Source organism: Hetaerina americana, unplaced genomic scaffold (genome assembly GCF_022747635.1).
Source record: "Hetaerina americana unplaced genomic scaffold, ioHetAmer1.1.p SCAF_6, whole genome shotgun sequence".
Classification (NCBI taxonomy): domain Eukaryota; kingdom Metazoa; phylum Arthropoda; class Insecta; order Odonata; family Calopterygidae; genus Hetaerina; species Hetaerina americana.
In genome coordinates, this window is record NW_027287205.1 from 4,779,791 (window position 1) to 4,806,989 (window position 27,199).

Sequence of the window (27,199 nt, forward strand, 5' to 3'; positions counted from 1 at the left end):
AGTTTATATCCTGTTCCTCGCTTCCTTTTTTCCAAAATTTCAAAACTGCGCATTTATCTATATTAAGTGTTAATCCCCATTTATTGCACCATTCCGAGATATTGTCTAAGTCTCTAGAGAGTAGCTCGCGATCTAGTTGGCTCCTTATTTCCCTGTATACCACCGTGTCGTCAGCAAATAACCTCAGATTGCTACCAACGTGTGTGCTTAAGTCATTAATGTATATTAAGAACAGAAGAGGCCCTATTACACTTACCTGGGGGACGCTCCAAGTTACATCTCTATCCGTTGAGCACAATTCATCTATGACTACTATTTGTTTGCGGTTTGACAAGAAGTCTCTAATCCAATCAATTATTTTCTCGTTGATCCCATAGTATTTAAGTGTATGCAACAATTTATTGTGTGGGACTTTGTCGAAGGCTTTTTTGAAATCGAGGAATACTGCATCGACTTGTGTGTTGTTTTCTCCCGATCTAAGTACATCGTGAATGAAGAGACCAAGTTGTGTTTCGCAAGATCTGCTTTTCCTAAATCCGTGCTGGTTGTGGATTAGTATTTTCCTACTATCAAGAAATCTTATAATGTTAGTGACAATAATGTGTTCCTATATTTTACAAGAGATCGATGTTAAAGAAATGGGTCGGTAATTGGTTGGTTTATCCCTATCGCCGCCTTTATAGATGGGAGTTATATGGGCTAGCTTCTAGTCGCGGGGCACGGAGCCTTCTTCTATCGATTTTAGAAAAACAATATGTAAAAATGGGGCAATGTCTTGAGCTAATTCCTTTAATATTCTAGCAGGTATTTCTTCCGGACCAGGTGCCTTGTGTGCTTTGATACTACGGAGCAGATGTACCATTCCCTGCTTGGTCAGTGTAAGATCGCTCATGTGTTCCCCGGGTGGGTGTGGAGGATCGTTTGGTGCGTTAGTGTTTTTATTGTAGACGCTCTGGAAAAAATTGTTTAAAATATTTGCCTTATTCACGCTATCTGTAATGATTTCTCCATTTTCCCTCTGCAAAGAATGAACAGTTGGACGTTTACCCTGTATTTCCCTAACATAGGACCAGAATGAGTTTGGATTTTCCTCAAGATATTCGCTTAGAATTTAAGATTTAAAAGAGTGTAGTGATGTGATGTGCGCATAATTTTTGCGCGCGCGCGTTTTGTGAATATATGAAGGAGTTCTTGGCTTGAATCTCGGTTTTTGGCAGATTCTCCTACGCAGTACTTGTCCCAGTCAATTGACGGCAGATTTTTGTCACCAGCGATTATAATAATACTGTTGCTATGTCTTCTGCTGAGATTGGATATTTGTTCGTCGATCTTGTGTAGAACATCTGTGTTAGAATCCGGTGCTCTGTAAAATGAACACAGGAATAGGTTTCTGCCGTTGTAGTCCTTAATGCTGCACCAAACGCTTTCTATGTCATTTACGTCGCATTCATATCGTTGGCTGCTAAGATGTGACTTTACTGCAATGAATACTCCCCCACCCAATCTATTTGGTCTGTCCCTTCTGTGAATTGTGAAACCGTTTGGAAACATTGTTTGATATATCTCCCTTGAGCCAACTTTCCGTTCCAACTACTATGTCTGCGTTTGCACTGACAAAAATATGTTCAATATCCGATATTTTGTTTCTAATGCTACGGCAGTTTAATTTTATAATTTTAATTTGGCCAATAACGTCTTGTTTTTCGGTTTTATGTACGCTAAGAAAACTGTTTTGAGACGATTCGTGGTTAACAGAGATAAAAGCATTACATTCACTCGCATTGACGTTTTTCCAAACGGTTTCACAATTCACAGAAGGGACAGACCAAATAGATTGGATGGGGGAGTATTCATTGCAGTAAAGTCACATCATAGCAGCCAACGATATGAATGCGACGTAAATGACATAGAAAGCGTTTGGTGCAGCATTAAGGACTGCAACGGCAGAAGCCTATTCCTGTGTTCATTTTACAGAGCACCGGATTCTAACACAGATGTTCTACACAAGCACAAGATGGGACACGAGATAGGTCTCTAATCGCCCAGCCACGTGTAGCATTCGGACGAATCCGTGCATTCCTATGGGCGTGGCGTGTTTTCGTATTTCCACCCCGAGCACCATCTCTCCTGAGGGGAGCCCTCCGGCCGGCGATCTCCGATGGAAGCTCCCGCACCATCCTCTCCAACATGACGATACGTGCCCTTAAAGCCTCGCATTCGCCGGTGACTTCGAGCGTGGCAACAGGGGACCCAGATGAAGCCATCCTAATTTAACAACCGAGTTCCCAACAAAAGCTAACCTGTATACGCTACTCTAAAATTTATAAGAGGAGTTAGCTAAATTTAGCTCATTCAAGTTACACTTTGGAAGATAGTAAATAAAGTAAAGAAAAAGATAGTAGAGAAAAAAAGCACTCACCGATAACCAATTAGATTCGAAGGACAAAAACCACCGCAACCCACTAAGAGTACCCACTAGGAATACCACCACACTATTAAAAACTAATAACAAGCAACACAAAAACTAAATAAACTAAATTATTTCACAAAATTAAAGCTAACACTAAACTACACTTCACTAGGGAAGAGCAAACACAGAGGCTCAGAAGTAACAAGAGGCACGCAGGTAGTCTCAGGTAGGGTCGAACCGGGTCTAGGGAGCGAGCTCGAGCACGTCTGTTCTCGGCAGAAGCCAGGCATAGAATGCAACTGCACAAAGTCTTCCCGTTGTAATTTTAAACGTTTACCGTGAAGATTTACAATACGTAACGAATGCCAAGCGCATATAGTTAAAGTGTTTCCTTAATTTGACGGTTACATTGTAAGTTGGTCATAAAGATACTTGAGGAGTTCTAGTGTATGACCGTGCGTAACCATCCCATGGATTCGTTATTCAGTTGAAAGTCAGGTCCCTTTTTACATGCGAGGCTCGTTGGATATTTAAGATCGGTTAAGTGAATTAAAATTGGTTATACGCTGCGCAACCCAAGCGCCAATCGAGTCAAAATAGTCTCCGGACGGGTTTATTATGAGTCGATGAGCCCAATTCATCGGCAGATTCCGATGCGGAAATGAACAGCTACGGAAACTTTTAAAGTTCAAGATTTTCTCACTTAGACTAGACTGCCTCTACTCCTACCAAACATTCATCTACATCTACACCCCGCAAGCCGCCGCAAGAGCGTATGGCGGGGTGTGTTAGGTCACTACCCGTAACAAGGAGCAATGCCACATGCAAAACAACAACATGGAAAATTACACCCTAAGCAGTGCACGCAGTCATGCAAACGCATTTACCATAAACCTACGAACAACTGCACCCCCGGATGCAGTACGAAAGCCATCCAACAACACGCAAGCCAGGATACAACAAGCAAGGATACGAAACTTTACCACCACATGAACATGCAACACAAAACACTCTACCCCCCGAGGAGACTCAGAAAGGCAGGGAATGCGACATAACATTACAGGCAGCAGGAATTTCCCCCCGCGGAGAGGGACGAGGGATTGAAAGGAAGGAATACGCATGCAGCGTGTGGGATCCGAGTGAAAAAGGTCTCATTCGGGAAATTGAGAAGGTTCAACGCCGGGCAGCCCGTTTTGTAAAAAATTCCTACGATAAAACGCAAAGCGTCACCGAAATGCTCATGGATTTGGGGTGGGAATCATTGGCTGAGAGACGATTCAATGCAAGATTGAAATTATAAAATAAATTCAGATCCGCATGTTTCAGCACCGAGGTCTCGCAAATTATTCGTACTCCTACATACATTGGTCGCTTGGATCATGCATATACTATAAATTTCGGGAAATAGATGCCAGAACTAGCCGACTCAAGGACTCCTTCTTCCCACGGACAATACGGGATAGCAACTGCAGGGTTATAGATAGCAAAAATTCCACTTGCCACCCTCAGCGTCTAAAAAATAATTAGTTCTACTTAAATGCATGCTCTTCCACTAACCTTATGTGTTTTGCTATAATAACCCATTCTTTCCGAATGACCTCATTCGTGTTCTGAGATACTAATGAGATAATTCGGAAAGAATGGGTTATGATAACAAAACACACTAGGTTAGTGAAAGAGCATGCATTTAAGTAGAACTAACTATTCCTTATTCCGTCGAGGCGTGATGTTGCCATTATGCATTGAAAGGAAGTGTGTACCTCACAAGCTCAGAGATACACTTTGGCGAATACCCGACTCCACGGCGGTTTAAATAGCCAAGAGAATACGTCGCTTAAGCGTCAATCACCAAGGAAAGTACTGAGACCACTCCAAAGGAACTCATGCGCAGTCCGATGAATGCCACGGCTGAAATATTAACAATGAAATTGAAAATCCTTATGGACGCAACTGCAATCATTAAGTGGCCGCAGGAAGGTTCAAAGGATTTTCCTGGATGATTATTTTTTCCATTTCATTTTTGGGATTAAATCGAACTGATGCATGTGATTCAATTTTGTATTGATTGCCTGTTGATTTCATTATTTTTTTCCCTGATATTGCATTGCTTCTTTGCATTTGTGTGATTGCTGTTAAAATCAGCCAAACGGAAACATTGGGAATCGCCTCGGAGGGAGTGGGCGCCCGGCAAAGCGCTAAAAAGCGGAAGGAATGGGAGCAGGGGGCGCCGACGGGTGGCTCCGAATTATTCGTCGCCACTTTGGATCGAGTTATTAATGCATACGCGCCGGTGCAATGGCTCCCGAAATTAAGGGAGCGCCGACGCTGTTGGAGGTTGCCTCGGTAACGGAGCGCACTTTGATTTGAAATTCCTCCGCAAGAAACGTGACCTTGATGTGAGCATAGCTCTGGCTCAAGAAGTCAGGTCAGATTGACTCACCTCCGCGGACACCATGATCGACTCTAATGCCCGAGCATTGCCCCCCGTTAGCTGAAATATCTATCCCACAGCAGAATGATTAGATGCACTCGTTATAAAGTGACCATGATCACATTTTAATTTGAAATATTCAATAAAACTCACGGTATTAACATTGCATTTTAGTTATAAAAGCAATCGCGCCACCGTTCCGGTGGGTACAGTGGCACGGGGCCGTACTCCGAAGTCTTGGAATCGAGGGGATGCCCAGCCGTCGACCATTTCCCCACACTCCGCGTCATTAGGGTATTTCTCACTCCTCCCTCTCTTCCTTTTCGATTTCTCCAATCGTGGCCATCTTAGAAGTGAATTGGGCAAAGGTCAAAGCTCACCGCACGGATTGAAAGACACTGCGATGGGATACAGTTTTCTTGTTCCTGCTATTCACAGCGTGTACAACGAATGCATGAATCAAACCCAATTATTTTTCTGACCCACTCTTAAATGTTTGCCTCGAATAATGCTCTGCAAATGGTGGAAATGAGGTTGATGCATATATGTCAGACGTCCACGACCACTTGCGAATTCTCCACTTCGAATTATCATATGTGCATAATATTTTATTCAATTGTTTTGGCTTGCGCCTCCATGTTTAGCATCAATTTCATTTAACCTTAATTTAAAGTCAAACTTATAAAATAAGACGAATCTTACTCGTGGTAGTTGTCTTGACTAATATTCTTCCACATCTTATTTGTTAAATGCTATTTAACATTTACTTTACCACTATTGTAGTGTTTTTTATTCTCTTCCTTAATTTAACAATTTTGAAGTCTCTTGTCTCGTATTAGATCGATACCTCTTTTTTGCCTAGTCTTAGCCTTATAATACCTAGATTTAAATTTCTTAATTAATAATATTTTGTAATAAATTCCCAGTCAAAATTGAGATATCAGTTGTAATAGAAAGGAAAGCAGATTTTTTATATCGGTTCTATAAAAAATGAACTTAATAGTGTATCCTCTAAGCATTTAAATGATTCTATAAACAATCTATGGGAGAACTCCAGACGGATGAATCATAATGTGGTGAGGTAGGACTTCTCCATTATTACTAGTATCGTCGTTCATTTTCTCTGCCCTCAAAAATATATTTCCAAATATTTCTAACCCCATTAATAATTACGCGAATATTCTTTGGAAAAATAATCTTGCATGTAAATTTTCATTCAGTGGACGCAAAAAATAAAACGTAATGATCACCTTTTAGGTAAGTTTGCCCTGTCAATCTTAATATTCTCTTTTTATTTAGTGAACGAAAAATTGATTTGATGACAAGCGTTTATTTTGCTATAGTTTTATGATGTATTTTTGCACAATGCTCTGCTAATCGCAAAATTCACGGATCCCTAAGCACAATATCATTCCACATTTCCCCTTTGAATGGTCGTAGACAAAGCTCTTGGATTCGGATTTACCATCGCGCATATCTTTCCTTCGAATGAGCACCACATGCCCTGTCACGCGATGTGCACCGCGTGCCCTCGGGAGGGGTTCGAGTGTCCGGCCGGCTGATATAGATGAGTCATTCTCACATCGCTCCCTCGCTCCTCGTGATACGCGGTGTCATCGTGAAGTCGTAGCCCACTTGACGACGTCGTTGCGAAGAATGTACCTGCGGGGGACGTTGGTCTCAAATGCGTGTTTCCTCTTGTTTCAGAGCGACGGCACGTACGAGACGCAGAGCCGCTTCTCGTTCCGGGCTACCAGGTACGAGAACGGGGGTAGCATATCCTGCGAGGCGACCAACCCCGTGATCCAGGCCAAGGGGGAGCAGTCGATGAAGAGCACCATCGCCCTGGAGGTCCTCTGTGAGTCCCTCCCTCCCCCCTTCTCACTCGCCCTACTCGCCTCGAGGACAAGGTCTCGGCCGGACAGGAAAAACCGGCGATTTTCAGCTAAAAAATTATTTTATTCTTCCATATAATTTCCCTTGACTTCAACGCACTTGGTTCACCACTTCTCCAGCATCAGTTTTCCTGACATTGAAGGAACAGAGTTACACTTTTCTCAACTTCGGATGAATTTCCTTACGGGATTAATCCATCTAAAACGAAAATTTTATGACCTCGCAAAATTCAATTTTTTCCATTTTTAACGAAAAACTTGTGCTGCAACAATACATGTAAACAAACTACTTGAGAGAACAAGCAGAAACTTGTTTTAAGAACTAATGACTCGCACACCCAGGCAGGAATAATAAAGTCTCGCTGATTGGAACGCCATCTCTGTGTAAGGCCGTGAGCTTTTCACCTTACCCTCGTAGTTGAAAGATTGAAAAGCAGGACGCGGCAACAGTAAATGAGTGGGGGGCGTGAAGCATGGGGAGGCCGTAGGTCCGACTGGACGCAATGCCTTTAACGTGTTTCGAACCGAGGGGTGCGGAACAGGCAAGGGTCAGGAACAAACGGGAATGGAGAGGCAGATTGAATGCACGCTTCCCTGGAACTACTTGCAGGAGTGATGGGCGGTGTTGATGGTAGCAGGCATGGTAATTAACCGGGTGACACGCCAGTTGGTTGACATGTTTCATTTCCCATCATATTTCGTGATTTTGGAGCACTAGAGCTGTGCCTGCTTACCTTGGGCGTCGTGAGGTCACCCGGAAGGTCAGTCGAGCGAATTTCAGCAGTTGCACCATGGCAACGATGAACTGTGACAATGTGGTTTTATGCCTCGAGCTTGGCTCAAAAATGTGTCAAGTCGGGAGAGAATCTTTACCATAACTAATCTTATATTGTCCCTTCTCTTACGGCAAGAATATTTTCTCTGTGGGGAGACTATTCGTGACAACTGACGCAATAGATAATCAAGCAATACAATTTAGTGTACTGTTTCTATCACTCTCCTATGACTAAGATTTCAAACCGTAGCACGGCCGATGCCATTAGAAGAGTTAATGAAAGTGTCCCGTTACTCGAAAATGTTCTTTCATTTCTCAGTTGTTCGCGCAATAATGTTATATGCCAAGATTTTTGGTTCGCTAATCCTGAAATGCAAACTTCGACCTGGTGGATCTCACCAATGACCCCTTGTTTGTGCTCCCATTTGCGGAATTGGATATGCCTCCGGTTCCCCGTCACTCGCGGGAGACGGAAATAAAATCGAGAGATTTTGGTTTAAGCAACGGTAAATATATCGTTGTAGTAGAAGTATTTTAGGGAAGGCTACCGACAGCTGAGGTCATTTGCGCCATAGGGGATGGACAGGAAAGGATGAAGGGTGGAGAGAAACCCGGCGTCGGCATTAGCCTACTCTTAACGAAAGGCGCCAAGGGGTCCGCAGTTTAACGTCCCATCCGACGGACAGCGTACTCACTCAAAGTGCCCTCCACAAAGCACCTCAAGTAGGGATCGAGATACCTCTGAAAAATATTCAACACCGCCGGGATTTGAACCTGGGCCCTCTGGGTGGGAAGCCAGTACGATAGCCACCGCGCGATCTCGATCCCCCGGTAAATACTTATATCTCCAAGGACATAGGAAGTAAGATCTATTTCTCAATTATCAAGTGGGTAAATAATGTAATATGATCGTTATTGAAATATATTGATTTGATGTCAATTTCAAGGGCTTCCGAATTGAAGTTACTCATAAAACACCATTTTTTTCATTTCATTGGTCAATGACTGACGGTCATTGCCTCTGACCCGATGCAATGCTTCTATTTAATCAAAAGGCAAACCCGAGATGCATGTCTCATTTGCTGGATTCTTAAGGTGATATCACTTTTACCGTTAAGTAAAAGTAATCATAACTGGTATTTTAATAACTCAGTATCCAGGTGCCTTCTCTCTGTCCTGATATATCCTCCCAACCAAACTCTTTTTTCCAGGGTATTCCCAAGTTTTTCACAAACCCCTTATTTGTGGGTGTTTTTCTGAGCGAGTTTTTACTAGGGTCCTTCCCGTCTGAATTCCCTTTGAGGTGTTTCCCACAAAATTACTTCATGTGGTAATTTCTTTTATAATATATCTACATATACATCAATACCCTGCGAGCCACCAAAAAGGTGTGTGGCAGGGGGTGCAGCACCAGGAGGAAAGGGTTAGGGTTTTTCAAATGGATGGGGAAAAGTGAGGGGAACCTGCAAAAAATATATAAATATACTAGTATAACCATGCGCAGTCGCTACCTAGTAGGTTAATACTTAGTATGTCGAGCCGACTAGAGGGGGATTTCGATTGCAAGTATTCTGGTCTCTTATTGTTCTTGGAAAAAATGACCATTTAAACCTGTCAGTCTTGCAGTCAATCTCTCTAATCTTATTTTCGTGATCCCTCCGCCCGTAATTCGTTGGGGTTCGTATTATGTCCTTGATGTCATCGTAAAAGGACCCATCTTTAAATGTTTTTTATAAGTTTAACCTATATTGTAAACGCCGCTGTGTAAGGGAATACCAGCCTAAATTTTCTAGCAAAGTAGTTACGCTACTGCGTTGGTCATAACAATTTTTGACAAATCTAGCCCCCCTCCGCTGAACTCGATGTAATTCCGAAATCAAATTTATCTCTTGAGGATCCCATATACTGGCAGCATACTCTAGGTGGGGCCTGACTGGGGCAAGAAAACATCGTTCCTTCACGTTTTCGTCACATTTACCCAGCACTCTTTTTACAAATCCTAATGTTCTCCATATCCATTCATATATTCCATGTACAGGGTTCGTCCGGAAAATAAGTGTACTGAGCTCAGGAAAAAAAATGTATAACACTTTTACATATCTTAAGCTAATATTCCTCAAAATAGGACCCTTGTGAGTCGATACACTTGTTCCAGCGGCGTTCCCATTCCTGGAACGCTCCCGCGAAGGCATCATCGGGAACCTCTCGAAGACTCGTCGTCGACCTCTTCTCTGCCCTCCACGAACATCTTGTGCCACCGAAAGATCATGTTTCTGGACATGGCTGACTCCCCGTAAGCCTGGTTAATCATACCGACAGTTTCGGTAGACGATTTCCCAAGCTTTACCGCAAATTTGATGGAATAACGCTGCTCCAAAAACTTCGGCATCGCGTTCCGTGACGTGGGTCGAGCGTGGAGGTTCGCGTTAACAGAGCTCCTCACTACACCACAGCTCAGAGCCGACTGCCTTTTTCAGCGTCGCTTGCCAACATACCCCCCTCCAATCGCAGCCCGTCAGAGCGGTGCTGGGCGCGCCTGGAGCGGCGCGCCCAGCCCAGGAGTCAGTACACTTATTTTCCGGACGAGCCCTGTATGACTTTACCAATTATTTTATCGCTTATATTTCCTCTTATTATTTTTTTAATGTATTTGACGAAGGGTTAAATGGAATAAGGGAACTAATGGTCTCAGTTTCGCCCTAATAAAGACATTTATCCATTTATCTATTTATCATACCATTTCAAATTTAAACTGTTTACTTGTATGTGTTGTAAAGGTTCCTTCAATGATGTAGCTTCTTACAATTGATTGTTATCCACTGCTTATGAGATTCTGCGCATGAGAAGCACAATTCCCAAGTCTGTCGGCGGAACATGGCTCTTTTTTAATCGAATTCCTCAAGTTGATCAACTATTAAATGACTCCAACAGAGAACCCGTCAAAAATCCCGTATTTCATTTTCATCGGTAAAAAAATGCGAGAAGGTCCGAGTGAAGGAAATAAAAATTGACGAACTTGTGGAAAAGATGCGTATCTTTTCTTTTTTGGGTTTGCAACTCGCTTTTGCTTAGTTGCTAAACCAAGCATTCATTGTTTTCATACCATTGTGTTTGACACGCGATGGCCAAAATCATAATTTCATACGCTCGTCACAACCAAAGCCATGAAAGCCTTTCAGTTTACGGGGGACTTTCCTTTATTGTATCTCACGTTTCAGCAAAGCAAGAGAGATGAGTTATTTGAGCGACTTGGAAGCCATATATTCACTCGAGTTTTCGCTGCATGGCGCTGGATTTTCACTCATTCACAACTAAATGTGTCGACAAAATGCGCTGGATTCGGGGCACTTTGTTTGAGGGTGTTTGAGTTGAAAAAATATGAGCGACAGAGTGAGAAATGAGCGCGTACTGAAAGTCTGGATGGCTGCACCGTTAATTCACAGGTATGATCAAGCGTGCTGGTGCGCTCACGTCAATATAATGCCTGTTAGTCGGGTCATCAGATATATGTTGAGGTGCAATGTTGGAGCATTCTAGAGAATCCAAAAGACCGTGAAAGTCACGGGTGAATATCATCAAAGGAGCTCTCGGGAGCAGAAATAGTGAAAGTCCCAGGGGCAGAAGAGAATGTTTAAAGAACGACTGAATAAATATGATAAGAGGCTAGATAGGCTGGCAAGATTAGGGAACTGTGAGGGTCATCGGTGTAAATTTGGGTTTCCTGGGGTGACCCAAAATCAGGCTTTTTAACTGTCACCTCAAAGGCTGAGAAAATTACATGTTTGGATGCAAGCATGAAATTAAGGGTCAATCAATGCATAGTTGTTGGATTACTTTTTAAATGTTTACGTGTGGGCATCTTACACGTATTGACATCTTACGGCTTCGAGGCAAGAGGATGAGCGTGGGTTGGGAGGCTATTGTGACGTAGGTGCGGCGGAGAAAATGAGTTTGGGCAGAGGAGAACGCAGAAATGCGAAGGGGAGAAATGCGAAAAAGGCAGGTGGATGGCGGAAATAGTTGAAGGTTCGCTGAAGACTGGAAGAGATTAGGACTTTGCGACGGCATGAAAGCAGGCAGCAGCTGCGAATCATTATTTATGCAAGGAAAGGAAAAAGGAAGTTCTTGAAAGGTCTGCATAGAGGGAAGTATGGCAGTCGTCGTTTGAGACCTTTTGGAAACAACATTTGGATAGGTAGGATACCTCAGATGAAAAAAGTTGATTATTCGTCGCCGTTCAAAGGTTTTGTTCGTAAAATTAGTTTCGATTTGGAGTATACATTCACCTTATTTAAAAAAGCGATGTGACTGAGGAAGACAAAAATGTTTGTATATGAATTTTCAAAGTTTTATAACTGTGTATTGAGATATGATATATATATATATATATATATATATATATACACACACACACGAGGGTCATCCGGAAAGTAGTACCCGTTCGTGAAATAAAGACACAAAAGTAAATATTAACAAACATAAAAAATTTTATTTGAAAGAGGATACTTTAAACTACTTCTCAACATAATCTCCAAGCAAATTAAGGCATTTGTCATAACGTGTGACAGGTTTCTGTATTCCTGCTGCATAGTCCTTCGCCGCCAGCTCATTGAGATACGCGAGGGACCCATCTTGCACAAATTTTTGCATAATGCAGATGGTGTTTAACAATTTCATGAACAATTGTTCGAGAAACATTGGGAAAATGCTCACAGATGTCATCAATTGTGACGCGCCGATCGTTCCTCACGAATTCGTCAACTGAGCTCACCAGTTGGTCTGTAATGACAGACGGTCTCTCCGAACGCTCATCGTCGTGTGTGTTCCCCCTCCCCATGTTGAAGTTGCGACACCACCGCCGAACAGACGACTCGTCCATTACATTGTCTCCATACACCTCCTTTAATTGGCGATGAATATCACATGGGCGAACGTTTCTTGCATTGAGGAATTTAATCACTGCCCTCACTTCACAACTGGCGGCGTTCTCAATTTTTTTAAACATTGTAAACAATCACAGAAACAACACAGGCAATGCTAGCGTCACGCAACTTGGCTCAGAGAAGGCAGACAAGCCACTGAAGCTATCTGACCTCGTCCAGCGGCTACTCGCGTCGTCAGCACTTCATGCGGCACGAACGGGTACTACTTTCCGGATGACCCTCGTATGTATGTATATATATATGTATATATATTTTTTATATATATATTTACATAGAGATAGATACAAGGAAAAGGGATAGGAACACTTATAAAGGACGATCACATTAAAGGCGCGGAAGGCGGCATCAGGAAATATTTTTACACTCGTGGTCTGCTGGATTCCGCCTTCCCCACCTCTCCTGTGGTCGTCCTTTGTGTATGTTCCTATCCCTTTTCCTTATATCTGTTTCTATATAAATGAGTTTTTGTTCGCCGTTTGGCGGGATTTCGTGTTTGAATGTGTATTAGGCCAATGTGGCTCGTCTCTTCTGGCTATGCGTGCCACGAAACGCACTGTTCTTATCCTTTATAATGTTGTATGACTCCTTTACTACTATCCTTTCCTCTGTGTGTCTTGTCTATTTCTCCTTTGGTGGGGGAAACAGCTCCATAACGCCATCTCTTGGCCAAAGAATCGGGGCACTTGGTTGCATTAAGCATCGCAGATGTCAAGGTAAATTACGTTTCCTGGATAGCTCAAGTGGTTAAGAGCCTCCGCCCGGCAAGTGGAAAGATCCGGAGTTCAAGCCCCGGTCTAGGAAATATTTTTACATTCGTGATCTGCTGGATTCCGCCTTCCCCACCTCTCTTGTGTTCGTCCTTTGTATGCGTATCCCTTTTCCTTATACCTGTATCCATATATATGAGTATATATAAATAGTCATCACCAACATTCTTCTCCACACCCTCATTTCAAAAGCCTCCAGTCTACGGCTATCCTCCTGATTCAATGACCACGTTTCCGCGCCGTACATAGCTACGCTCCGTATCAAAGTTTTTACGAGTCTTTTCTTAACATCCTTCCTCAACGTCCCTCTCATCAACTCCCTCCTCCTTGTGAAAACCTCTTTGCCTAGCGCAATTCTTCTCTTTACGTCCCTACTACTCTGACCGTGTTGGTCCAAAACACTACCGAGATACGTAAACTGTTCTACCTGCTCTAGTTTTTGCCCTCCTATTTTAATGTTAAGCTTGGCCTTTTTCTTTCTAGAAAATCGCATAACCTTTGTTTTACTAATGTTGATTCTCATCCCATACCTGTCGCACTGAATTTCCAATTTACTCAGCAATGCTTGCAGCCCCTTGGCTGACTGACAAACTAAAGCTTGGTCATCAGCAAACCTAACTGATTTTACGAGTTCCACGCCCACTTTCATTCCTACCTCCAGTTCTTCCCATGCCTCTTTAATCATTTCCTCTGCATACAGGTTGAACAGCAACGGTGATAATGGGCCGCCCTGCCTTACACCTCTTCCTAACACTGCCCATCCGGACTCCCCGTTCCCCACTCGTACCGGAGCAGTCTGAGACATGTACAGGTTGCGGATTAGCCTCCTTTCCCTCCAATCTATTCCTATTTACTGCAGAATACACATTAGTTTTTCCAATTTCACTCTATCAAACGCTTTTTTGAAATCTACGAAACAGGCAAATACCTCCTGGTTGTGTTCTATATTCCTCTCGATTAATCATCTCATTACTGCAATGGCATCACGCGTACCTCTCAACTTCCTAAACCCAAACTGATCATCCCCTAAGTAATCATTTGCCCTACTCTCTATCCTTTTGTTTACGATCCTGAGAACAACTTTAGCTGCGTGGGATATCAAACTTATCGTCCTGTAGTCCTCACATGTTGTAGCCTTTACCTTTTTCGGAATAGGAACTAACACTGATCTCACAAAGTCTTTCGGCCAGATTCCCTCCTCATAAATACTACGGATCAGCCCATATAGCCTCTTCCTCCCACATTTTCCTAAGCATTTTAAAAGTTCCGCGGGAATGTTATCCACCCCCACGGCCTTATTTAGTTTCATCTGCCTTAATGCCCTTTCTATCTCATCGTCTAGTATGCCTGGACCTAAGCTGTCTTCCTCTACGTCATATTCTTTTTCAATGTCTAACTTTGTTGGTCGAAGTTCTTTACTATACCAGTTACCATACTCCTTCCATCTCTCTTGGATCTTTCCTACGTCAGGTATTGCCTTACCCGCCTTATCTCTAACTGTTAGCATATATCTTCCTTTCTTGCTTCCCGAAAAAGATTTAACTTTGCTGTACAGCGCACCGATTTCACCCTTCATCTGCAGACTCTCCATATCCTCGCACTGCATCTTCCACCATGCTTCATTTGCTTTATTTGTTGCCCGCCTCAATTTATTGTTTCATTCTGTGTACTTCATTTTGCCTAACTCTGTATTTACATTCATCCATCTTTGTAATCATCTCATCCATGATCCATGGTTTCCTAGTCCTTTTAGCGTTTACGGTTCCAATAGTGTCTTTTGCGGCTTTAGACAATCCTTTCTTGAAACTTTCCCATTTTTCTTCGATAGTAATTAGCTCTTTACCATCCTCCATGGTTTCCTCTACCGCCTGTTTGTATTCCTTCCTTTTCAAACCATTTAATGCTTCTACATTCCATTTTCTGACCCTCCGCCCCCGCCTTATCTTTTTGAAACGGAGGCTACGTTTCATAACAACTAAATTGTGGTCGGAGTCCGCATCCGCTCCTGGGAAGCTGTGCGAATTTATCACACTGTTCCTAAACCTGTGTCTAACCAGGATATAATCTAGCTGTTACATTTCTGAGTCACCTGGAATTTCCATGTATACCTGCGTCTTTTGTGATGTCTAAACCAAGTGTTGGTGATGACTAACCCCTGTCTTCTTCAGAACTCAACTGCTTTCTCCCCGCGGTCATTCCTCGTGCCTAAACCGTAGTCCCCCACCTCATCACCATCTCTTCCTTCGCCTACCGTCGCATTCCAATCCCCTATCACTATCAAATGTTTGCGTGCAGGAACACACGCGATTAAGTCCTTTAACTGATCGTTTATCCTATCGACTTCTTCCTCCTTATGGTTGCTCGGTGGCATGTATACCTGAATAATAACCAAGTTCGTCGGTTCTGCTTTTATCTCTACTAGTAATAATCAATCCGTTACCTGCTCTATGTTGACTACGCTGCTACCTACATCTTCTTTTAATGCTATGGCAATCCCTCGTTGGCTCTCGTCCCCACCGCTGTATATTATTCTATGATTATCACTCCAGTAATCCCCGCTATCCTTCCATCTCCCCTCGCATAGACCTAAAATATGTATACTTCCCCTTTCCATCTCTCGCTTAACATTCTCCAATTTCCCTGTCCTCATCATTATCCTAACATTCCACATTCCTATTCTAACTACTTTGGTCTTCTTCTCCTGCGTCTTCTGTCCTGCTGCTGCTGGTTTTCCCTTGCAAGGGTTTCGTGGGATGACGACCGCGGAAGCCTTGCCTCCCCCGCTGCCGGGCACGACACACGGCCGATTGGGCCGAGCCCCGTAGTTGCCAGGTCTCAAAATCTCTTCAGTGACCATCATTTAAATCTTGGAAATGATAATTGATGTGTTTTCCCGTTGCCTTCTTCAATAGTGTTTTTAACGTGACACCGTCACATACTGGCCGCCCCACTGGGGTCAGACGCCATTGCAGCCGCCTCGTTGAGGAAAAGACGCTGCGTGGACTACCTTTCGTCTGGTTCCTAACTATATATATATATATATATATATATATATATATATTATATATATTATTATATATATATATATATATATATATTATAGTTAGGATGTATGTTTAGGAAATAAGCACTACCGGACAAAGACAAAAACACAAAAAGAAAAGAAACTCATTAGGTTTCGAATTTTCTGACGTCCAAGCCACCTTTTTCAAGGTGGCCTGGACTACCGAAAAATCAAAAGAAGGAAAGAAGTCAAAGAAGGAAGGAGGTTCCTTCCTTCTTTGAGTTTTTTTCTACTTCATAGTCATAGGGAGAGCTTGGCTCACATGAAACTTATTTTTCACATTTTAAATTTCGTTGAAGTTTATCTTCAAGGAGGTGATTCGTGAAGATATGGTTGTTCGCGTCTGTCTGGTGATGCTTATTTTCACCAATTCATTAGCGTGTAAATGTAAATTTGATGCGACAAGACTGAGTTGCACGCTTTTCATTTCACAGGGTTAATGGAAGATGTTTAAATGCTTATATAAATGGACGCTCTGAATATGACAGTAAAATTTAAATATGGGTAAATGCCCTCAAGAGATAAACGCTACAAAATTAAATAGGGACTGTTAGATAAATAAAATTCGGTCGTACGTGAATTCTGTAGGTGTGCATTAACTCTTTTCAATGAAACAAATGGAAATATACTCATTTGAATTGTTGCAATACTCAAATGAACCTTCGATAGAATTCTTGTGTCCTCTTCTTCGAAGAGTGGGAGCACGGATGCGATTTTATGTTATTGGGATCGATTAATCGGATGGGAACGCCATCGGTGCCTTCACATTTCAACCGCTGTTGGTCCTCTGCGTTGGCTGCACACCCGAGTGCCTTACATTCCTCCGCGCTCCTCTTCTCCTCCAGCATTACGATAGGATTACCTTGGTGAAAGTGTCTAAGCGAAGTTCGTGCCGTGAAGACGTGTGGGATCGCACCTGCCGCAGGTTGCGATTCGTGAGATGGGCGCTCCATATTGCGTTTCCGTGCGTTCGCGTGGGCCCCTCCCACCAATCAGAATGGGTGGATTCACCCTTTGTGGGAGAGCAAACGTGAGGCTGGAGCAGGGAAAGGTTTCGCCACCACGCGAATATCGTCCGCCGCATGCGAAAACGGAATATGCCGCGAAGTGCGTCCCAACGGTGGTGGGAGAGCGGCCGGCCGAAGCAAACGCCGCCGATCAAGAGATGCATTCGTGCATTGAAGGAGACACGCTCACGGAGAGGGGAAAGCGGCTGGGAATTCAATTCTTAGATCGATATCGCCTTCTCACTTCTGATGCGTTGCAAGGAAGGCGTCGCTCCCTCATTCCGGCGTCCGCGAATGCTTGCAATGCACACTTGCGAGTAAGGATCTCAAAAATGGCAAAAGTCGATCTTTTTCGACTGTGCTCATTGTGGTGCGCGTGAGAGGCGATGGTTTCCATCTGCTGGAGGCTTTCTCTCCCTCCGCAGCCCACAAATGACCGCCGGCTGCCGTCGTTGTGCCCCTTCCGGGGACCACATGGGCCATCGGGGCCACGGAATCAACCAAATAACGGATTCTGCCCCATCACTTCGACAAAAGGCACCGTGCGCGAACAGTTCAAACGGCGAGGATGGAGGCGGGACGTGGATGCTGTGTTTTAATAAACATCTCATTGAGGAGACTTGTATAATCGGGCCCAGCACTCGCCCGGAGGAGTTCCTCTCTCGAGGGCCTCGGAAGGGCAATCACACCGGAAGTGCTCGCGAAACGCCTGATTCCCAATCGGGATCTCCCGATCACCTTGCTTTCTTCCGCTTCTCCTCCCGGCAGTTCACGAAAGCAGTCGCAAATGATGAAATTTTTTCATTTCTCCGAAGGAATTATTTCGCGGGCTGGGCTGTGAGAGAAAAATCCCTTGCGTGTGAAAGCCGAGTGAATTAAATTTGAGATAAAAACTCAAGATAAAGGGTGTAAAACTAAGATATGAAAATGCCGATGAGGCAGAGCGATGCTTTTCAAATAAAATTAGTTAACATAACAGTTTCAGGTTTAACTTTGTGGAATTCCTTATCATCAACTGTTGATGATGCGCAGACAGCATCGAAACCATGATCGTGAAATATTAAATCTTTATTGTGGAAGTGTTAACTTTCTTTTTCCCCTCATAAAATTAGCAAGAACGCTCCGGAACAATGAAGAAATGCGCTAGTCAGGGAGTGGAAGCACGAGCGCGACGAGAGAAGGAAAAATGAAGTGATCAAAAGCGGATTGATCCAAGGCTTTTCGTGTGAGAGTAAGAAACGAATGAATATGGGGATAACATTAGTTTCCACGCAATAAAGTTCACAAAAACCTGACGATGTGAAAATTGCCATTTTTTCCCTCTGTTGAGGGACATGGGCGAGATCAGAGACAATGAGAAACAAATTGGAAGCCGTAGAAATGAGGTGCTATAAGAGAAGGGAGAAAAGAAAACGGTTAGGCGATTAATGAAGAACTCCTTCGAGGTGAGAAGTCAATTTCCGAGACACAAGAAAGGGGAAAACTAATAGTGCACTTATCGGGACCCAATAGTCTATTGAAGAGCGAGGGAGGGAGTGAAATGGCCCTTCATTTGAATGTTAGAGGATGGAAGACCCGTATGGGATGGCAAAGAATGAATTTCGAGAAGCAGACAGTGGTGGGATGACGTTTGGATGAAGGGGCGGGCTGGGAACAGGATAGAGGAGCTATACTACATGCACTGATTCTCGGGTTGAAAATGTATAATAATTGTGAAGATGACGGTGGAAGTGTTTTCGGTCGTGAAAGCTGTATGGGAACTGAATTCTTGCTGGGGATCGAAAGCAAAATCACGCTCCTTGAAGTCTTGAAGCAGAGCCATTCCATTTACTCCGATCTCCAGTCTACTAGGATTGAAACAATCCAATAACGCGAAGCACACGCCCATTTTTCCATCAAGAATGGCGTAATGTGTACGGGAGCGATAGTGTTGTAACCATCAAGTCCCGGAGAATCCAGTCCAGTGAAGCGATGGCGAAGAGCCGAAACAATGGAGAAGTCCATCTACATCTGCTTAATACCCCGCCAGCCGTTGCAAGGACGCGTGGCAGCGGGTGATAGGTCACCAGCCATTCTACAAATATTCCCTCTATTTCCTCATACACCTGGCACCCCGCGATCCATCAAACACCGCGTGGAAAGGGGGCGACTGAACACCAATGATGCAACATACCTACATATATTACGAGTATTACATGGTAAACAGCTATGCATGTGCCTACACAAAAAGGACAAGAAAATACGTTAAAAGAGGGCAGGCACACATACAATTCAGAAAATTACTATCGGCTAGTGTTCTACGCATTCCGGAAGGACAATTTACAGATACAATAATAGACTTCATATACGTACATTCGCCTACACCCCACCCGGCACTAGGGCGCACGGCGGGGGGCGCGATAGGACGCCAGACTTGGAGAGTGTAATGTGGGAATTTAATCCTGTGTACCCTTATATTCGACAGCTTGTACCTATTATTTTCTTAAATGTTCCCCCTTTTACTGTTGTCCCAAATATTGTGCGGAAAAAACGAATACTTGAAACTATCAGTTCGACTGTCTACCTCTCTAATTTTGCGACTTTTGTCGGCCCTTCCAATGTAATTAGGGGGCCTAAATATGTCGGATGCAAAACGGCGCGCTTTATATCTTTGTAATAAGTTTAATCCAGCCCTGAGTCTTCGCATTTCTAAAGGCTCCCACCCCAGATTCTGTATTAAATGCGTGATGATGCTTTGTGTCCTTTGGTGCCAGTTTCGTGAAACCTAGTGGCCTTTCTCTGTACCCTATTCAATTCTGTAATTAATGATTTATGAAATTAATCCCAAGCGCTGAATGCCGAAACAATGAATATCCGCGATCGAGGCGAGGCGGCGACTTACGGATCTACGCTACTAGCCGCGACAGTTTCGCAATCCAAGCCACAAGAAGGAAACCATCGGCGGAAGGTGTACTTGAACCGGGCAACTTGCTATTAATCGGTATATCTTTTTCTTAATTAAAAATGATGTGGGCAAAACTTCGAGTTCATCGGAATACGAAGCGCTTCACTTGGCACGGGCGATGGCGGATATCCTGCTTACTCGTTCTGCGGGTCGTTAAAATCCTCGATTTAGTAGATGGCGAAATATCCGCCATCCGACTGCCGCCGCAAAAAGCATCCAAATACCTAGAGACGTCGATATTTAAAATAAAATGCGAAGCGCCGCATTTGAATCTCACGGGCGATCTTCGTTTCCTACTTTCAAATGCCCCAGCTGGGAACTCGGGTACCTAAGACTCCCACTGCGTCTTTTATTGTTGGGCCCAAGCAAGAGCGGAGGCATTAGACTAATATGAAAACTTGGCGAAACAGGTTGCAGCATGCCTTATGAAATGAAAGCATTATCATCCACATTTGCCACGAAGTTTGTTTCAAGATGTGGAACACTTCTAAAATCACAGGTTTGCAAATGCATGCATGCCTTTCACCCATTTGACTCAATTTCTATTCGCGCCCACCTCTATTCTATTTTCATCTTCTGGCTTTAAATACAACCTTATTCTCCCGAGGTATTTTCAATGCTCACTTACATACTTTCAGATAACGCCGAATGAAACTGAGTTACAGTTGAGCGCTGGCCGTGAAAAATCCGTACGAGCGCTTTGGAGAAATTAAGAATGGTGGCGGGGGCGTGCATTGAAATTGATGGCGATGGTGGGTGGGCCGACGAGGAACTGGAAGATGGGCGGACGATAGTGGCCAAATTTGGGGGCCAACCCCATTTTGATGTTTGCATTGGCACCACACCATTAAACTCGGAACAATGGCCGATATGAGACCTGAGTGGATGTTTTTATGCCAAAGCAGCCTCGAATGCAAACACTGAGACTACCTACAGATTTTATCCCCGCTGATTTTCTGCCGCAATTAATTGAGGACTGCTGTATTCGGATGAAATTACTGCGGAGGTTTTCGTGTTGAGACCCTAAAAACCCACTGATGAAACATGCGTGAAAAATGCGAGTATGCCTGTGATTAACAGACCTGGAGCACATAATTAATCCCATTAAAATATTAGTTTAACCGTGATTGCTGTTAAAATAGAAGCCTCTTTCATCAATATACATTGAAAGTTAAAACAAACGGACAAATAACCACCGTTTTGTGTGAATTATATATATATATATATATATATATATATATATATATATATATATATATATATATATATATACTCATATATACAGAAACAGATATAAGGAAAAGGGATAGGAACACACATAAAGGACGAACACAATAGAGGTGGGGAAGGCGGAATCGAACGGATCACAAGAGTAAAAATATTTCCTTGACCGGGATACGAACACCGGATCTTCGAGGAAACGTAATTTACCCTGAGATCCGTGGGTCTAATAAGTATGTCGCCAAGCGCCCCGATTCTTTAGCCAAGAGATGGCGTCAGGGGGCTGTTTCACCCACCAAAGGAGAAGTACACCACACACAAGGGGAAAAGACAGTGGGTTAGAATTCATACAACATCATACAGGAAAGGGAAAGAATCTGGGTATCTTCGTTAGAGGAGGGAGTGGTGCAGGTTTTTGAGGTATTTGTTAAGGGATTCGGGATGGTTGCAAATACTGTGACCGCGGATAGAGAGGGATTAATGGAGAGAGCGCTTGGTATGGGAGGGGTGGCAACTGCTGTAATTAAAATATTGTTGCTTGTAAGTAGGTTTAGTGTGGACAGAGGTCCGGAATTTGTTATCGCTGAGGGAAATATTGACATCAAGGAAGGTGATCTGAGAGGATGAAATGGTCGAGGTGAAAGACGGAGATGAGGAATCATTGAGTTGGGAGATGAAGGAATTGAGGGAATCTATGCTATGTGGCCAGAGTAGAAAGATGTCATCAATGTATCGGAGCCACAGGAAGGGTTGCATAGAATAATGGGAAAGGAAATTCTCTTCCAGGACACCGAGGTGGAGGTTTGCATATGAAGGGCTGCACCTACTTCCCATGGCACAGCCTTTTATTTGGAGGTAATAATATTTTGAGGTTAATTTCGAAAGAAAAGGAGTTACGGATGAAAATGGAATAAGCAAAATTCCGTCGAAATTATCAAGAAATAACGTGTGAGTGTTCTTTCTATGTGTTCTTATATTGTTTGTTGCTGTACAACCTACCGACCTAAGTAATCTACCGATTAAGGTAGGGTTTGGTTGGACACAACTACCAAATTAATATTTTGTGACTCCTAACAAAACACAATCCAAAAACCTAGTCTACATCTGGTCCTTCTTCATCTCTGAGTACTTCCTTCCTCACTTCATCCTGTCCAACATCCCTATCCTGTTCCTATTCTTTTCTAGTTTGCCTAACATTCTCCTCTCTATCACAGTCTTCAACATACCACTGTCGATCAAATACACCCTTCATCCATTTTTCCTGCCTCCTCAGGATTTCTCCCAACAAAACCCTCTCTTCGCCCACCATATCAAGTACTTCCTCATTTGTTTTTCTTTTGGTCCATTTCCCATTTTCTATCCTTCTCCACAACCAGATTTCAAAACCAACCAATCTACTTCTATCCTCCTGCTTCAGTGATTACGTTTCCGCACCGTGCATAACTATGCTCCATATCAAAGTTTTCACCAGCCTTTTCTTAACATCCTTACTCAACGTCCCCGTCATCAACTCCCTCCTCCTTGTGAAAACCTCTTTGCCTAGCGCAATTCTTCTCTTTACGTCCCTACTACTTTGACCGTGTCAGTCCAAAACACTTCCGAGATACGTAAACTTTTCTCCCTGCTCTAGTTTTTGCCCTCCTATTTTAATGTTTAGCTTAGCCTTTTTCTTTCTGGAAAAACGCATAACCTTTGTTTAATTTATATTCATGCGAACAGCGCGAACAGCTTGGCACAGCTCGAACTACTCGATACAGCTGCGAACCCCTTGGCACCTTTCGTAAAGAGTAGGCTAATGCCGACGCCGGGTTTCTCTCCACCCTTCATCATTTCCTGCCCATCCCTCATGACCTCAGCTGTCGGTGGCCTCCCCTAAATACTACTACTACTACGAGGGTAGGCTGAAAACTAATACACACATGCTTATAGACGACAAACAAAATGGTCTTCAGAAGCACTCCCGTTGGCAGATGGAAGTAACATTCCCCCTTAACATGCATGTGCAGGTTTGAGGTCGCTTCATTCATCCAGTGTATTTCGAGAAGCGGTCTAGTGCTATGCCAACGCGAGTTAAACAGCGTGCTTTTATCGAATATTTAACTGCTGTAAAAGTGACTCCTACTGAGATTCATCGTCGTTTAAAGGGTGTTTATGGAGACGATGCTGTTGATAGGTCTACTGTAAATCGATGGGTGGTAAAATTTCGTGGTTGCGAGCCTGGAAAAGCCATCCATTATTGTTGGCGAAACACGCAGCGGACGTCAGACCACTGCCACTGACGATAAACATCGCAAACTTGATACGAAGATTTGTTCAAAATGACGACAATAAGATATCAAAATTACGACATAATTGAATTACTGTGGGGTTTGAAGATTTTAATAAAGAATGACATCTGTCTTTCCAATGGAAAGGAATGGCAACCCAATTACATTTTTCGACGGCTGACTCTCTCATGGTGTATGAAAACAAGGAGGATAATGTAAAATCGTCTTAGAGACGGTGTAAATATTTTTAAATTTAACTTTCCCCTGCGCATTTCCACTTTGAAATTTTATACCATTTATTATTCTCCAATATTTCAATAAAAAGAGTCCCGAACCTTCCAATAGTCAAGCATACCGTATTTTATATCTGATTACAAATCGTAAATTTGCATGTATTTAATCTCTCCAAATGCATTCACTTGAAGTAAAACGAATGGAAAATAGGCTTAAATACATTTAATATTGAATCGACTGCGATTTAAAGCATATCGCAATCACTTTTCACTTTTAATTATTAAAAAAGGAAATTTGCATTGGAGAAAAAGATAAAAACTCCTAATGGATTCAGAATGCTATGAAAAATAATTGATTGAGTTTAGGATCGACATAGTTAAAATAGGAATGGGGACTTAAAATTTAAATGTGAAAAAGAAAATTCATGTCCTAAATTTGTGACTCAAGATTCAATGGAAAAAGAGTTTCTGATTTGATCGAATTGTAAATCTTGCCCGTCCTAGAATCATTCATTTTAGGTAGGCATTTAAGGAAGTTTTCATGGTAATTGTAATCAGTGTATTATGCATAGAAATTTAATTGGTGAAATTTAAAATTTATGCGATTTTCCCATGACTATAGATTACTCACACTTTGTGCGTATTTTGCCGTAAACACACTCTTATGTCCATAATTAAAATTGAGTGATGCAAATATGTTGAGCTTTGTTTTCTTATGTTGAACCTAATATATATCATACCACATATGCTGCGGCTTATTTGCAAATATGGTATTTCAGTACACTTTCATGTATGAGTTGTGTTCTATTTTACATCCATCAAATAGTTAAGCTCTTGCACCAAAGTATTCCTAGTAAAAAAACCATCAGGTTCCTCTATTCAAGGTCTCAAAAGAAAGAAATCCTAAGAGTGAACTTCATTCCATAGCATTGCTTTAAATCTATGGAAATATATGGTGCTGTAATCCACACCTACAAAGATAAAGGCCGAGGAACTAATTTATTTAATTACTTTCTAAGGAAATGATTTCAACTAATTGTACATAACTTACAACACATATATATCCTAATGATATTACATTATCATAATGGTGGGTCTTTATTAGTCAAAGGCAATAAAATAAAATGTAATTAAAGTTATTTCCAAAGGAAATTCATGCAATGAATAGTATATAAGGATTCATGCATTTCTCTTCTCCACTCTGCACAGATCCTCCGATTGCATGGGTGAGCCCAGACAATGCCACTCTCAACGAGACAGCTGACGTGTCAATTGTTTGCTCATACGAAGCAAACCCTCCAACTCCCAAGGACATTTCCTGGTAAGTGGAGCAGCTACTGCTTCCTCTACGTCATTGTCATTTTTGTAATCATTATTTTTGGTCGTTCGTGAGAAATATTTTTCAGCATACAATTGGCTGAATGTGAATAAATGGAAAAGTATCATAAATAATGTGTTTTATGGTAGAAATGTCAAATAATTAGTTGCATTTTCAGTCAATGTTAGATGCATATGTTCATTTATTTTATAACATAATTAATAATTATAGGATCTCCACTTAATTTTCTTTCATCAATATAGATATGTATTTGATGGAAAAATGTGTGATGCAATTATTTCACCAGAAAAAATTTGAAATTTCACATTTGCAACGTTACTTTGAATACCCTAATACTTAACATCGTTTGTGTAAAAAAGTATCAGGATTTTTTTGGAAAAATAGATTTATTTCAGATATTGCTCTTTCTATTGCCCCAAAATTCTTCAAAGTACATCCCTTGAGGGTCGACGCTCTTTTGCTAGTGGCTTGTCAGTACTCAAAGGCTCCCTGACTGGCATTCTGGAAGGTGATTAAGGGTAAGCGTGCAAGGTTCTTTGATGGCAGTTGGGGTCCCATGGTGGTGTCCTTTGGGGAGGATTTCCCTTTTTTACGGAAAAGCAATAATAGTCCGGAGGTGACAAGTCGGGACTGTAACGGAGTTTGGGAATCATCGCGATGTCATTGCAGAAGGTCTTCTCAAGCAAACACTTTTTGCTCTCTTGGTCTATCCATTCAATTTTTTCAGGTTAAATTTTTTGAAAATCCATTATCACTGAAGTAAAAAAAGCCATTGTATCTTTTCACTAAAATTTTTATTAGGTGCAGCTAGTTGCAATATATCGACCTGAGAATGATGCAAATGTGTCGAAACTAGTTGTACCAAATAAAAAATTTAGTGGAAAGACACATTGATTTTTTTACTTCAGGGTTGCTCTTGGTCGTCTGTCAAGACCTTTGGGATGACTTTGGTGCAAATCTCTTGCATCACCAAATTTGAAGTGTAAACTGTGTGTCCACTGTCATCTTATGTCAATGCCAATAATATTACGATCTGCGATCATGTGCATGCTTAACTGACACGATCTGAATTCAGCACTTCAGGCACACATGTCAGGTAAAAATTGTTACCGATACCTTTTATACAAACCTTGTAATTTGTAATGGTATTTATCCTTAAATCGCATCTATTTTCCGATACCTAAAATCATGATTTTGCCTCATTTGAGTCAGGTTGAGCTAAATACTTATTTAACAGTGATCAATGGCTATTGTGGATTGGTTTTAATTTATTCATGTAATACTGTTTAAAAATTAAGCTGTATTATGGTCATCTTCTGTCAAATTGCTAAGTCATCCTACTTCCTACTGGCTTGGTGAGCGGTGTGTAAATGTAGGAATAACGAATGCTAATAATTCTTCCTATCTCACTGATTTGCATGCCTTTTTCGCTCTTTTCCATTAGGTATCGTGATGGCAAGGAGCTGTCACTGGATGGAGAGAGACTAGAGATAGCTGAAACAGAGTCCTTCCAAGGTAAAGAACCAGGGCAGTCACCATGGGGCAGGAGTGTTCTATCCATCAAGAATGCAAGTCGAGATGACGGCGGTGCTTACACCTGTGTACCTGAAAATGAAGTTGGATCATCCGAGTCAAACAACCAGGCCTATGTCTCCGTCTATTGTGAGTTTTTGGCAAGATTTATGTCTCATTTTCTTTGTTCTTATCATACTATTGTGGGTTGCAAAACATTTCAATTGGAAAAACTCCAATCAAAGCTGGTGACAACACCGATGCGGGATGGATTCAATTAGTTCAGTTTGGATAGCGGTATCTTGGTTGAGATGGAAAATTGTATTAATAGTGGTTGGTGGCTGCTTTCGATTGTTCCAAGTTGGTTCCTCTATTGATTGGATCTAGTATC

General features: G+C 42.3%; 1 protein-coding gene across 1 annotated transcript in view; it reads left to right on the plus strand.

Annotated features, from left to right (window-relative positions):
• nrm (neuromusculin) overlaps window positions 1-27,199 on the plus strand; it is a 692,888-nt gene that overhangs the window by 605,805 nt on the left and 59,884 nt on the right. Inside the window, exons 8-10 of the mRNA XM_071593903.1 lie at window positions 6,549-6,699; window positions 25,167-25,278; window positions 26,741-26,958. Coding sequence (XP_071450004.1) covers window positions 6,549-6,699; window positions 25,167-25,278; window positions 26,741-26,958 — 481 coding nt within the window. The remainder of the gene's footprint in view (window positions 1-6,548; window positions 6,700-25,166; window positions 25,279-26,740; window positions 26,959-27,199) is intronic.